Source organism: Mastigoproctus giganteus, chromosome 1 (assembly GCF_048544385.1).
Source record: "Mastigoproctus giganteus isolate SK-2022 chromosome 1, ASM4854438v1, whole genome shotgun sequence".
Lineage (NCBI taxonomy): Eukaryota > Metazoa > Arthropoda > Arachnida > Uropygi > Thelyphonidae > Mastigoproctus > Mastigoproctus giganteus.
Window position 1 is genome coordinate 160769178 of NC_143575.1, and position 16090 is coordinate 160785267.

Sequence of the window (16090 nt, forward strand, 5' to 3'; positions counted from 1 at the left end):
TTAAAGATACCGAATTTAAAATTATAGCTAGGCCTATACGGAAGTTACACACTATACTGAACAATCGCTCGGTTCTTTCCGCGTTCGCAACACAAATTAATGATCTAGTATACAACATTTCTTGCGGTGATTGCGACTCGTCTTACCAGGGTTCGACACGGTTTTCGCTTAATATTCGTGTAAATCAACACGAAGTCTCAGTTCGTGCTTCTCGTTCAGCAGCGTCAGAATTAGCCTTTCATGCCATTAACGAAAAACATACTTTTTTATTTAACGAGGCCAAAATACTTAACGTTCAACGTAATTATACGCGACTATTAATTGCAGAAACCGTTGAAATTAAATTACACGAGAATTCTGTTAATGTTCGGCGGCCATATTTGATCTCCGATGCGTGGACCTTTACGCGCATGCGCGAAGACATATAATCACTATTTAAGTTGCAGGTTTAGCCTGATTCGGTAATTTTCATTCCTGTGATCACGACAGTCGGTCGAAAAGCATTGTCAGCTTCAAGAAGGAAAATCGTTTTGAATATTTTCGTTAGATTCTTTTAATTGCGTTAATTTGAATTTTAATTGTTTTGAATTGTGTTAAATTGATTATTTAATTATTTATGTTTTACTTCAATTATTTATATTTTACTTTAATGTACCAGTAAGTTGTCGATTTTTTCGTTTTTTCCGTTTTAATTTCTGGAGGGTATCATACGGAAGTGTTCCACGTACTATATTGAGGTAAACTCCTCTTATTAATTTACTAATATTATTATCAACGTAGAACATATTGAGTATTATAGCTCTGATTCATACTATCTAATTTGTGGATTATGAAAAGGCATTTGACTCCATACAGCATAAGGCAATGTTTCGGGCACTGGAAAGACAAGGCATAGATACTTCATATATTATGATTTTGAAGAAAATATATGAGAGTGCTACATCCTTTATTAGACTAGACAAAGACAGTAGCAAATTTAAAATCGAGAAAGGAGTTCGACAAGGAGACACAATATCTCCGCAGCTGTTTACTGCTGCCCTTGAGGAAGCTTTCAGAGGATTAGACTGGTCGCAGAAAGGAGTCAATGTACGGAGAGTACCTAAACCATTTACGATTTGCAGATGACATTGTGGTCATAAGCCACGATCCCAAAGAATTAGAGAAAAATCTTAATCAGTTATGCACAGTTAGTAAGGATTTTGGACTCAAGATGAATATGGCTAAAACAAAAGTAATGATGAAGAAGTATGCCACGGAAAGGGAAATAATGATTGAAGGAGCAGTAATTGAAAAGGTGGAGTCATATACCTATCTGGGACAAGTTATTAGCTGTAATAATGATAAATGGCTGGAAGTCAAGAGAAGAATAAATTTTGGATGGATAGCATTCAGGAAATATAGTCACATACTGAAGAGCAATATCCCAGTTTGTCTGAAACGTAAAATAATGAATCAATGTATACTCCCCACCATGACTTATGGAAGTGAAACTTGGGCACTCACCAAAAGAATGGAAGAGAAGCTAAGAACTACACAGCGAAGAATGGAACGAATTATATTGGGAATCAGACTGTTAGATAAGAAGAGAAACACATGGATTAGGCAGCAAACTTAAGTAAAGGACATTCTTATCAAAACTAAAGAACTAAAATGGTCTTGGGCAGGACACATAGCTCGAAGACATGATGACAGATGGACTAAGAAAATAACAGAATGGTACCCAAGAGGAGCTAGAAGAAAACCTGGAAGACAAAGGCGGAGATGGATAGATGAAATTCATGAGTTTTTGGGTAGTAAATGGATGGCCAGTGCTCAAAACAGAAGGAACTGGAAAGTTGCTGGAGAGGCCTTCATCCTGCAGTGGATTGAAAATGGCTGATGATGATGAATGTAATATATATAATTTAGTGCGTACTATGTATGACATAGTAGATTGCATAGTATAGCATTAGCTGCACGGTTGAAAATATGTTTTCAGCGGTGTGCGATTGTGTTTTTTATTGTTTTTGGCGTGATTACTTACTGATAATAATCGTTAGTAATTTAGAAGCAATGTAGTTCTAAATTACTAAGGTAATTTAGAACTACATTGCTTATTATTTCATGTAGTATTAATAATTATTGTATTAACATATTAAAAATAAGAAATTGCACAATTATAGATGCTTTACTTCAAGGGAGGCACCGGAAAAATTTTACAGGTCAAGGGAGGCGTGGGCTCAGAAAGTTTGAGAACCGCTGATCTATACTATGCCGAGATGGGGGAAACCCCCTGTGCCGCTTGACACTAAACACACTCTACACTCTACACTCTACCTAAACATGTCTAAGCGCGTAACACAGTGATATCGTCACCATAGCCCCACAGCGGGTGGAAAAGGCCCGGGTTCGAACTCGTCGATGATGCGAGGAACTTTAGTGGGCGTTTTTCACTCCGTGGCTGAGTTATTTCGTCGCAGGCTGAGTTATTTCGTCTCCTATTGCTTCAAGAAGAAGCAATAGGAGAAAAGCTAACACCAGTACTCCTGAAAATGATTCAGATGAGGAATTAAGTAAACTTAAAAAAATGTTCAGGGTGATATGGAGTTGGCAGGGAAATAAATTTACTTCAGTAAAAATTAAGATAGGAAATGACACTAAAGCGAGTATTTTGTCGTGGTGTTCACAGGGAATTAGGAGCGAGAACACTAAGCATCGTAGTAGAAGGTGGCACGTCAGTGAGAGCCATGTGTACTTCAGCCATCTAGATAAACAGAACCATGGTCATTAACAGCTGAAACTGTTAATAACCATGGAGAGGATACCAAATCGGAAACGGAAACACGGTCGCAAAGCGAACCGAAAGATGACCAAGGCAACCCAGACCTTCAAGTAGAGGCAAATTATGAAATAAACAAGACAACAGAGTCAACGGAAAATATTGAGCCAACCCTCCCGGATGGCCTGTGCTTCAACCGATCCTGACCCCCTCGATTCCAACTAGAAGACATAATGAAAGAGTCCATCAGCGAAATCACCACTGCGCTGCGTGCAGAGATAGTAGGCCTTTGGACTAAACTGGAGACAATCTTATTGAATGTACATCTTGAGGCAGAGAAAAATGCAGCAAGATTAGAGGAGTATCTTGATCGTAGGGGAAACCAAATGCTGCAACGTACCTCTACCTACGCCGACGCGCTGACGAATCTGGCACAAAACTCCACATCCGCCTCAACACAACCACTGCAGAAGACAAAGGTGCTCGTTCCAAAACCCAACTTTGTGGTTCTGAAGCCTGCCACAGAGGATGCTCCAAACTAGTGAAAAAATTAAGACCGCAGATATAACCAACTTGAGTGGAGACCGTAAAACAACCAAAATCAAATAAATTAGGAAAACCAGAAATACTGGTGTAATAATCGAAATAGAGACCAATGAGGACGCAGCCCATATTCTGGCTAATACAAGATACAAATCACTACGAATAGTAGTTGAGACACCCAGAAAGAGAGGACCCTTGATCACCATTTATGATTTCGATAGAGAACTCACAATAGACAAACTCAAGGAAGAGCTTTTCCACAGGAATTTGGAGAACTACTTCCCAGACCGTGAAGCAGAAACACTAATCTTTCCATAATATCAGACGAAAACTACAAGTGGAAATGCCATAAACTGGATTGTATAGATTGCCCCTCAGCATGGAAATTAGCAACCAAAATAGGATATGCATACAGTGGGGAAGCCACCGTTTCAGAGAGCATGTGGTGGTCACCAAATGTTTTAAGTGTTGCCGTTTTGGCCACACTACGCTCACATGCGCTCAGGACGTTTCTACCTGTGGCCGCACAAGGGCACGACTTCAAATCCTGCCAGAATAAGTCTGCAGAGCCTGTCTGCGCCAACTGTAAGGCTCAGCGGATTCAGCATAATCAGTGAATCAGGAACAGTAAGTGTCCTTTTTATCTGAAATTTAAGAGTATACACCAAACCAGAACCGATTATGTGGACGCTGCCTAAAAAGTTCAACAACAAATAGTTAAAATTTTTCCAAGTAAATGCGCAGAGGGCTCATGCGGTTATGGAACAGATTAGAATAAAGGCGGACGAGGAGAATTGTGACGCGATAATGTTGCAAGAACCCTATACCCATAAAAAAAAAGGTAAGGGGATACCCCCCCTTGCATATAAGATAATACAAAAGTTTGGTGCTATCCCCTGGGTTGCCACCGTGGTGCATAACCCGAACGTCACTGTTACGATAGACCACCTCTGCATGGCCTGGGCTGCGTTTGCGCATCTGATCACCCCCTTGGTGGCCCTCTGCGCCATTTCGCTTTACTGCAGGCCAAGAGACGATATTACGCCAGCGAGTAGATACCTCCAGAAGTGGGCTGCTGTACAGTCTTTCCAATGAGAGATTCACTACGTGCCTTGATTCCCAACTGATCCTGCCAACGATACCAAGGAAGAGAAAAAGCGGCTAACACAAAACTTAATGCAGACTTGGCAGTCAAGATGGACTAATTCTACTAAAGGAAATATCACTAAAAAATTCAACCCTGAAATTTCCAGAACCTACCCGTAGTCACCTTCGTGGGTTCTCCTCCACTGGCCTATATGTCTCAGTCCTATTTATTGGCCACGCATCAATCAAAGGAAAATTGGAGGTTCTGGGTATCACTGACGATCCCCTGTGCCATTGCGACTCCCCTGAAAACTGGGACCATCTTATGTACAATTGTGAAATCTACGAGGATATAAGACGTACTCTACTCACAAGGATACACTACCCTCCAAAAAACCTTGAGAACCAAGTACTGGAAAATAAATAACACTATATTGGCTTCACCCGCTTCGCCCAGGACCTGTTTGAGAAGCGGAAAACCCTGTCTAGGCCATAACTTTTTAACAATCGGACGATCACTGGATCTAAAAACCTAACATCACTTGGCTTGGCTCGAAGAAGAAAATATCCTGGACCTGACTCTACCTGCCAAACGGCGACCTATGCAGTGCTCCTTTGTACTGTCACTTTTGTTCCCCTTCCCCTCTCCCCTCTTTCGCCTAATTGAGACATTTCCATCTTACCTGAGAATGCCTTCGCTGTCGTCTTCAAGGCTCATTCTATCTTCCTCTTTTCTCTCCCTCAACTATATCCTCACTTTCCTACTCTCTTACTCTATCTCTTTTTTTTTTTTTTTTTTGTGGTCTCTCTCAGGAAGCTCAGGCGACCCTGACAGAGACCAGCCAGAGATTTTGGAACTGCCTGGCTCCCTCCCAGAGGTTAGTGGTGGGCAACGTGGAATCCCATCAGGGAACCCGCGGCGAAAAGCCAGTTGACAACAGAACACAACACTACACTTCATAAAACAACACACTATTCATACTTCTGGCTTTTACAGTGCTGTTTCACTGCACAGCTGTGGAAAACCACCATAGGCGCCTCCCAACCCAAACACTATGCCATTATATACAAGACATAGTACTGCATACAGGTCTGAACGCCTCATTGTAGAAATAATGTGGATCTGCTGAAACTGATGCAGCGAAAGGCAACAAGATATGTGAGGGGTACAAAGGTTATCTTACGAAGAAAAGCTGTATTTCTGTAAATTACAGTGTCGGGAGACTGTGCGATGAGATCTGATTGATTGATTGGTTTAGGCTCTGCTAATACTAAACACATGAGGGGGCATAGATTCAAATTTTTGAAGGATGATTGTAGGACAAATGTGCGAAATTTGCCTTCACACAGCGGGTTGTTGATTTTTGACAATATTTCATCTGTTGTTGTGGAGGCGGAAAGTTTGAACAAATCCAAAATATATATAAATGTCTGCGCGGATAGCACAGTGATATAGTCACCGTCCTCCCCACACCTGGTGGAAAAGGCCCGGGTTCGGATCCCATCGACGAAGCGAGGAACTTTAATGTGCTTTTTTCACTCCGTGGCTTAGTTAGTCGGTCTCAGGCCTAGATAACAAGGTTCTTTCTCCCAGAAACTGGGGTTTTTTTCGTCCGGCAAAACAGACAAATCGACCTGAGAACACATGGAATATACAGTCAGAATATGGGTTGATGTGTTGAATTACGGGTAACCCTAATATAATAATTCGATTTTTTTGTTGGGATTAGACTAATAATATGGAAAGTGTTTTTTTTTGTTTTGTTTTTTTTCCTGGAGGTCGCACTTAAAGAAAAAACTTCTAGAAAGGGTTCAGAGGAGAGCAAATTGAATGTCCACTCGATGACCATATGAAGAACAGGTTGAAGATGCATGCTGCAAGTCTTCCCAACTAAGTATCTCTGGGTAGATCTGATAGAGGTATATCAGGTCGTGAAGGAAACTAGCAAAGTGAATGGCTGGATATATTTTCATTTGTAGAAGAGGAAATAACCGGGTGCAGAACTGCAACTGGATCTTATTTCGTACAGCGTATTTTTGTTTATTGGTATTAATTCTCAGGCACAATTGGCGATGTGGACAGTTTGGTAAATTTCAAAGCAGAATTAGGTAATCACTTTTTGTCGACGGGGAGAACACATGAAAGAATTTTTTCCCCTTTTTTTGACATATCCAAAAAAAGTCCTTATCGTTACCACCGTAAGATTAATATTAATTATGTTAATATTGTCCACGTGGGTAGCATAAATGGTAGAATCGCCGTCATCTCCACAACGGGTGGAAAAGGCCTGAGTTCGAGTCCTCGATGACGCGAAGAATTATTATGGGCCCCTTTTCACAATGTGGCTGACTTAGTCAATTTTAAGCATGAGTGGCATGTTTAGTCCCTCCAGAAAGCTCGAGTTTGTCGTCCAGAAAAACGGGCAAATCGACCATAGAACACACGCAATTTAGCAACACAGAACCCAATGCACGACAGTTGAATTTAATTATTCGGGCGGCCTAAAAATAATAGTATACAAGGAGCAATATGGCCTTAGTCGCTGATGCTCCTAAAACCTTACTATTACAACAACATATCATCATTGACTCGTCTGAGAGAGGTCGTTATGTAGTGTACAGAATATTGACGTATGCAAAGTAATCTCAAAACTTTGATTTCAGTCTCCTTTTTGGGAGAACCTGCCTATAAATCGGGCAGATTCCGAGAACAGATGTTTTTTACGGTCACTCAGTGAAATCCGGAAGTTTCCTCCGGCAACTCGGGACATCCGTGAGTAGCACAGTTGGTATAATTACCATCCTTGCTAACTGGGTGTAAAAGACATGAGTTCAAATGCCACCAACGGCGCGAGTAATTTTATGGGCCTTTTTCACAACTGACTTAGTCGGTCTCAGACGAGGGTATCATGGTTTTTCACCCGGAAACTCGAGATTTTTCGTCCAGCAAAATCAATTCGATCACCAAATACACAAAATTGACAGATTATTATATACGCCGCAATATGGCGTAAGTTTCTGATGGGCGCTAAAATTCTACAAGAACAACTAACCAGAGAGGGTAGCATGTTTTTTCTCCGGAAACTTGGGAGTTTCTCGTCCACCAAAAAGCAAATCGAACACCGAACGCACTCAATTTGTAGGCATATTATATGCGACTCAGCATGGCCTAAGTCGTTGATGCGCATAAAACCCCATTACAACAAATTGGTAAAGCTAGAGAATAACCCTAGGGTCTCACATCTGGTGAGTATGGGCTTGGCACACCCAGGGTCCTGAGCTGGATATCATTATTCTTCTCTTTCTTTGTGATTCCATTCTACTCTCTCTCTCTCTCTCTCTCTCTCTCTCTCTCTCTCTCTCTCTCTCTCTCTCTCTCTCTCTCTCTCTCTCTCTCTCTCTGGTAATTCAGAAATTTTTATTTTTTGGCTGGTGCAGCATAAGCCTCAGGCTTCCTTTTATCATATAGCTAATAATAATAATAATAAGTCCTAAACTACTGGTACAAGAAGCTCACTTGCACACACAAGCACCTGGCGGAGCAGTTCACCCAAATGATAAGGCACCCTGAGTCAATCCCGAAGTTTCTCACTCAAGGAATCACATATCTGAAGCCTAAAGATGAAGATACAAGAAACCCGGCGAAATATAGGCCAATCACCTGCCATCAAACAATGTATGGAAGACAGGTGATTGCCCGAACAGCAGAAAGGATGCAAGCGGCTGAGCAAAGGAGGTAAGGAGCAATTAACCATAGATGCTTCGGTTATGGAGAAAGCATACAAGAAGCGCCGCAACATGTACACATCAATTACCGGAAGGCCTTCAACTCCGTGCGTCCTAGCTGGCTAATAGAGGCGCTGAAAATCTACAAAGTCAATCCGATAGTAGTAAACTTCCTAGGAGAAACGATGGCGAAATGTAGTACCATCATTAAGGTCGAAAACATCACAACCAGGCCAATCCCAACAGGAGAGGAATCTTTCAGGGAGATGCACTGAGCCCATTGTGGTTCTGTCTAGCATTTAACCCGCTATCTACCATGCTCAACAGTAGCAAGTACGGATAAAACCTTAAAGAAGGAAGGAAGAAATTGTACACCCTCACCCACCTGATGTATATGGATGACATCAAGCTCTACGCGGGAACCGAGAAGCACCTTCAGCAACTAATCCAGATCACCGAAGAATACAGCAAGGATATTAGGATGGAATTTTTTCTAGACAAATGCAAGACCCACAGATTGCGTCAGGGAAAATTAGTCAACCGAAACTATCAGCTGCACAGTGGTAAAGAGATCGAAACCATGGTAGAGGGAGAAGCCTACAAATACTTGGGGTGATGCAGGCTCAGCAGTTACAGCACAAGGAAATTAAGGCCGGCCTGACCGAAAAATACCATCAGAGACTCAGAAGCCTGCTGAAAGCAAAGCTGAACGGAGGAAACACAATTAAAGCCATAAACACGTATGCAGTCCCAGTGCTAACATACTCCTTCGGTGTCATAGATTGGACTAACACCGAGCTGGAAGATATCATGAGAAAGACAAGGACAATGATGACCAAGAGCCACCAACACCACCCGAGAGCTGCCGTGGAGAGACTGACAATTGCCCGGGAAGAAGGAGGAAGGGACCTGATAGACCTCATTGAGAAAGAGAAGACAGAGATAGTTAACCTGAAGGATTGCTTCCAGAAACACACAGCAGCACTCCACAAGGCCATAAGGAAGATAGACAATATCTTCCTTATGGCCTTATAGATAGCGGTATAGCCCACTCAATCTAAGACACCCAGAAACTTGGTGGAATCACCAACCAGGAGGTACAAACGAAGCTAGAAAGATGAGCAGAGAAGACACACCATGGCAGACACTAGAATGATCTCCATCAGGGTCACATAGATCAAATTGCTTCCAATGCATGGCTCACGAGCGGGACGCTCTTCCCCGAGACTGAAGGATTCATGCTCGCCATCCAAGACCAGGTAATCAACACCAGTAACTATAGGAAATACATCGCCAAGGAGCCCGGAGTGTTAGATGACACATGTCGACGATGCCACCTGTCCCCAGAAACGATCCAACACATCACCGCGAGATGCAAGGCGATCACCCAGATTGAGTACACTCACAGACATGACCAGGTAGCCAGGATAATACATCAGAAGCTAGCAAGGAAATACCAGTTGATCGAAGAAAGTGTACCGTACTACAAGTACGAACCCCAGGCAGTACTAGAGATCCCAACACACACACACACACACGCTGTACTGGGACTGTGCCATAATAACGGATAAGACAATCCTGCACAACAGACAGGACATAACTCTTGTGGAGAAGAAGGAAAAGGCTACCTATCTGACTGGCATAGTTGTACCCAACACTGGCAACCTGCAGAAAAGCCATGGGAAAAAAATTAGGAAGTACACGAACTTAAGACAGGAGATCAAAGAGATGTGGCATATGCAACAAGTAACGACCATCCCGATCATCGTGTCAATCACAGGTATGATGCCAAAGACCCTTCATAACAGCCTAGCAGCAATAGGTCTCCCATCGAACACCTACAGGGAACTCCAGAAAGTCGCAATCCTGAACACCTCTAGGATTGTCAGAGAGTTCCTCGACCAACAGTAACATCAAACATGACAACCACCACCCTGGGTACTTGGTAGCAATACTAATGTCAGAGCAGCAGCAGCAATAATAATAATAATAATAATAATAATAATAATAATAATAATAATAATAATAATAATAATAATAATAATAATAATAATAATAATGGAATTTCATTCATTCACCCTTCGATGTCTGAGCGATTGCAGCGATAGAGAATAAAACATAGGTGGCACTGAGCATATATATATTTCCGTCGTTGGGATCTATGTTAGTAAACAAAAGGGTATAATCACGTGTAAGCAGTGTCTTATATTTAATTTCACGAGATCATGGGGAATTGAATCTTATTTTTTTTTTTTGAATAATTACTCATTAGTTGTTAGTTGAAAATATATGACTGCATTTTATACAATCGTTGCTACTAAAGGAAATTTAAAATTTTTAGGATGAGGCAATTATTTGTTTATTTAATTTTTGTGTTAGGGATTGTGTTAAAAATGATATTGAAAGCACGTGCAGACACTCCAGCAAATTGTACTTACGATGATATTCGAGGTGTTTGGTATATTTATGAAGGTGTGAGAAGTGGTGACCGCTCCATCAACTGTTCCGATTTCTTGGCTGAAGGTATGATACAGATATACTGTAATTTAATTTGTATTTATTTTATACATTCATAATCGATAACTTATTCAACTTAGTTTACACATTGGCACAGTTACGCGTAGATATAATACAGGGGGTAGTAGCAGTAGTAATGGAGGCATGTGATTCAAGAAAGCAAGCGTAAGAGAGAGCTTATGTAGTATCAGCCAAAAAAAAAAAAAAAAAAAATTTCACACATCCATTCCCTTTAAAAGTTTGTCCAGTTGATCCTTGAATTTATTTCATCTATCAACGTTCACAACGACAGATGGAAGTTTGTTCCAGCAGTTAACCAACCCCTGGCTAAAGACAAATTTCCGCACATCAATTCTAAAACTGTTTCCTGAATTTATGACCCTTTGGTTCATAATCTGAACAAGAGGAAGAATCCCATCAGAATTGAGCCTGCTCAACCTATTAAATCCTTATACACCTCAATCAGATCACCTTGCAGGTGCCTAGTCTCCAGATGCTGTAATTTGCAGAACGTAAGCCTTTCTTCGTAAGAGGCCCCCGTCAATCCCCTCACCAATCTTGTTGCCTTTCTCTGTGCTCGCTCAAGCAACTCTACATAATTCCTAAAATGAGTCCTCCAGATCTGTATGCAGTACTCAAAGCATGTTCTGACCATTGCCTTATACAAAGGGTTAATCACCTCCTTTTCCATACAAGCAAAATTCCTGTATATCATTGACATTATGACCTGCTCTGGCAGCCTGTCTGCACTGTTCAGAAAACTTCATATCTGACTACACGATTACTCCCAGGTCCTTTTCATTTTCTACCACTCTAAGTGTTGTACCACACAGTTGGTACGTTCCTCTTGGGCTACTTCTGCCCATATGCAGTACTTTGCATTTGTCAATGTTAAACTTCAGTTGCCACTTCTCATCCCATCTGCCCAAATTTTCTAGATCCTGTTGCAGTAGCAACTATCATTACTGTCATTAACAGTCCTGTCAACCTTTGTATCATTATCAATGATCTTGATGAAGGTATATCAGGCATAATGTTGAAGTTTCCGGATGATACAAAAGTTGGCAGGGTTGTTAATGACAGTAATGGTAGTGTGCTACTGCAACAGGATCTAGATAATTTGGGCAGATGGGCTAAGAAGTGGCAACTGAAGTTTAACCTTGACAAATGCAAAGTACTGCATATGGGTAGAAGTAACCCCAGAGAAACGTACCAACTGTGTGGTACTACACTTAAGGTGGTAGAAAATGAAAAAGACCTGAGAGTAATTGTGCAGGCAGATATGAAGTTTTCTGAGCAATGCAGACAGGCTGCCAGGGCAGGTCATGGGGTTTTGTCAATGATATATAGGAATTTTGCTAGCAGAGAAAAGGAGGTGATTATCCCTCTGTATAAGGCAATGGTCAGGCCACGCCTTGAGTACTGCGTATATGTCTGGAGGCCTCATTTTAGGAAGGATGTAGATTTAATTGAGCGTGTACAGCGAAGGGCAACAAGATTGGTGAGGGGAATGAATGGATCCTCTTACCAAGAGAGGCTTAAGTTCTGCAAATTGCAGTGGCTGGAGACTAGGCACCTGCCCGGTGATCTGATTGAGTTTTATAAGGCCTTGAATGGGTTGAGCATGCTGAATTATGATGGGATCCTTCCACTTGTTCAGATTACGAACCTAAGGGGACATAAATTCAAATTAAGAAAAGACAGATGTAGAATAGATGTGCGGAAATTTGCCTTTAGCCAGCGGGTGGTTAATTGCTGGAACAAACTTCCATCTGTCGTTGTGGAAGTTTATAGGTTGAATTAATTTAAGGAGGAACTGGACAGGCATTTGGAGGGAATGGTGTGATTTTTTTTTTTTTTTTTTTTTTTGGCTGATGCTGCATAAGCTCATACACATACTTTCTTGCATCACATGCCACTACTACTACTACTACTGTAACAGTGGGCCCATCACCGAAGCCTAGTAGCTTCCACGATTAGTTCCTCGAATGCTTCCCACTTAGAATTTGCTTTTGGTGACATCATCAGTTTGTCCCACTGTACAGAATTTAAAAACGGTCTGAGACCACTGTAGTCAACTTTATGAAAGCAAAAACCCTTCCCTGTACACCTGATGGTAATTATATCTTTAAGTAAATCCCATATCAGTACATTGTGATCCAGAGGCGTAGCTAGGTTTTCGGCACCCTTGGCAAATTCGTGGCTATGCACCTTTTTTCGATAATTGGTAAAATCATAATAAATAATAAGTACAGTTGGACCTCTGTTTAACAAACTTCTTTATAGCAAATTTTTCTATTTAAAGATAAATGTTTTCTTTTTACCGCATTTTTTTAGAATTTGCTAAATAGAATTTTATTCTTTACCAAATTTTTTTAGAATTTTTTTATTTCTTCGTTTTATGTAAACGAAAATTTCCATATAACGACTGCATTACGAGACTTAATGGGTACACATTGTTTGCACCTATGGCCTTCAAGCAAGTGATCGTGCTGTTGTTACGCCCAAATTAAAAGATTAAGAGATTACCATCTACAACTCGGTGGGACCTGTAAAACCTATCCAACTACCTGTCTCACATACCGAAAAGTTGAGCTGGTCAACCTTCTATTGTAAGCACCCTATTAGAGATTTAGAAGAGAGTGGTTTTCCTTTATCCTGACAAGCGGTCATCTGTTGTTTCGTGGAAGTTAAATGGCACCGTTTCAAAGCTGTTGGCCTATCATCAAGCACAATATGAGATACAGAGGAAATGATGCCTCCCACGCTACTATCGTAGTTTTTTCTTAAAAGTTATCTATGGTGTATCCACACTGATATTATATACTGTATTTCCCCATCTATAAGACGCACCCTTTTTCGAAAAATTTGGGGTCTAAAAACTGGGTCTGTCTTAAACAGTGGTTGTAGATTTTTTTTACTTGCATTTCCCACTTTTTCGCACTTGTTGTCTTTGCACTCATTGTTTCGCACTTGTTACCTGTATATTAGATTACGTTTTGCCACGTTCTGCCCAGAAATGGCTCAGAAAAGATTTTCGTACAGTGCTGAATTCAAGTTTGATCCAGTTTGCAAAAGTGAATGGAAATCGTGCTGCTGAACATAAGTTTGGTCCTCCTCCAACTGAGAAGATAATCCGAGACTGGCTACGGGAAGAAGAAACCCTACTGAAAACGCCACGGCAGAAGAAGGCCATGACAGCAAAATGGCTTGAGTTAGAGAGGGAGTTGAAGATGTGGATTAAAGAGCAAAGGGCAATTGGAATTCCTGTGTCCACAAAGATGGTTCAGCATGAGGCAAGAAGAATTCCTGATGAAAAAGAAGTTACTGATTTTAACGGAGGACACAATTGGTGCTTTAGGTTCATGAAACGGAATGGACTAAGCATGCGTACATGCACCAGACTTGCCCAAAAGATGCCTGAAAGCTATGAGCAGAAGGTTCTTGAATTTCATCGTTTTGTCATTCAATGTCGGAAGACACATCAGTTTGAGTTGGGACAGATTGCAAATATGAACGAAGTCCCCCTTCAATTTGATGTCCCAAGTAACAGAACTGTTGATAAGAAGGGGGTGAAAACTGTAACTGTGAAGACAAGTGGACATGAAAAGAGCCATTATACAGTTTTTCTATGTTGTGCCGACGGAACCAAGCTGCCTCCTATGCTGATTTTCAAACGCAAATCAATGCCAAAAGAAGACATTCCTCTAGGAGTGATAGTCCACGTTCGTGACAAGGGTTGGATGGATCATGATGGGATGAAGATCTGGTTTGAGAAAGTTTGGAGCAGGAGACCAGGTGGGCTCTTACGCAAACCTGCCCTATTGGTGCTTGATCATTTCAGGGCACTCATAACAAAAAACACAAAGAAGATTGCTGCAGAGCAAAAAACAAAACTTGCCATCATACCTGGAGGCTTGACATCCCAGCTCCAACCACTTGATGTCAGCATTAACAAACCCTTCAAAGCTGCCGTTAGAGACGAATGGAACCAATGGATGAAGTCTTCTGGGGACAATTTGACACCAGCAGGAAGAGTGAAGAAACCAACTATAGGAGAAGTTTGTACCTGGGTGAAAAGATCCTGGGATAATATCAAGATTGAGATCATTGTCAAGTCATTTAAGAAGTGTGGCATTTCAAATGCCATAGATGGAACTAAGGACGAGGCAATATATGAAGACAGTGATTCGTCATTAGACACAGATGAGGACAAGCTAATGAATGGGAGTTTTGACAGTGATGAGGAGTTGTATGAATTTTATGATGGATAAAACTTGAGTTTAATAACTTTATGTAATGTATTTTTTTTCGAATTTCGGGCCCCAAAATTAAGGGGCATCTTATACATGGGGAAATACGGTAGATATAAAACTCTTACTCTTAACATATTATGCCTTGTTGCATTTAGTTATTTTAAATTATTTCACTTCGTACTTTTGTTGCTAACAAATTAATAAATTCATTCTGAATTTGTGGAGATAAATAATTAGTGTGGTGTTTAATATGCAATTCCAGAACATTTTTCATACCAACATCAAATTGGCTGACAAATTTTATCAAGTTTAAAAATACACCACAATTTTTTTTATTCGGTATCGATATTACTAGCATGTCCACGAAATGCCAAATTATTTTCGGCACAGAACAATATACATTTTAATATTATTTTCAATACATCACACCATTTCGAAATTTCGCTTCTTAGTGCTGCTTGTACAGCGTCATCAATTAGTCCACATTTTTGAACTCTTTTCTAATAATTTCCATTTTGTGAAATTGTTTATATGTTGTAATGAATTCTCATGAAAAAGAACGTTTGGATTTAGATGTTTCCAATCCTTAAATCCATCTGAGCAGCAAAATGGAACATTATTTGCACAAGATACAAATAACAGCCACGGAAAACAATATATTGGATCTTTGTTTTTGCATTAAAATAACCATTTCCTCACTTTTTTTTTCAGTACCTTCATTTTTGTATTTCCATGAATTATTGAAACATCGGCCATTAGTGACAGGATACATATTTAAGACTATATGTTTGGGGTGCCTCCGTAGCCAGGTGGGCACGAGCAGCAGTGCGTAGCACATGCTACTTGATTAGACCGGGGTTCGAGCCTGGGACCACAAAATACAGAGGATGCGGAAAGGTCAGGGAATGACCACCGTATATCCCCTTAGCAATATGGCCTTAGTTGCTAATGCTCCTAAAAACCAAATAACAACAACTATATGTTCTGAACCGTGTTGCACCACAAGAGATCTGTTTTTGTGGGTATTAAAGTTCCATGTAGTCGGATCATTAAAATTCAGACATACATGTTCCATGTTAATATTACTGCTGCCATCATTTTCTTCTGTCAGTTGTTGTTGGTTATTGTCCACACTATCTAATTCTTTTAAAATAACTTCAACTGTTTGAGCTTTTTCTTGGACTCCCATTTCAGTGGCATCATC

General features: G+C 40.7%; 1 protein-coding gene across 1 annotated transcript in view; it reads left to right on the forward strand.

Moving 5' to 3' along the window:
• The first annotated feature begins 10441 nt into the window (after positions 1-10441).
• LOC150091220 (dipeptidyl peptidase 1-like) overlaps positions 10442-16090 on the forward strand; it is a 95379-nt gene continuing 89730 nt past the window's right edge. Inside the window, exon 1 of the mRNA XM_090382876.1 lies at positions 10442-10636. Within this exon, the coding sequence (XP_090239002.1) occupies positions 10456-10636 (181 nt within the window). The 5' untranslated portion in view covers positions 10442-10455. The remainder of the gene's footprint in view (positions 10637-16090) is intronic.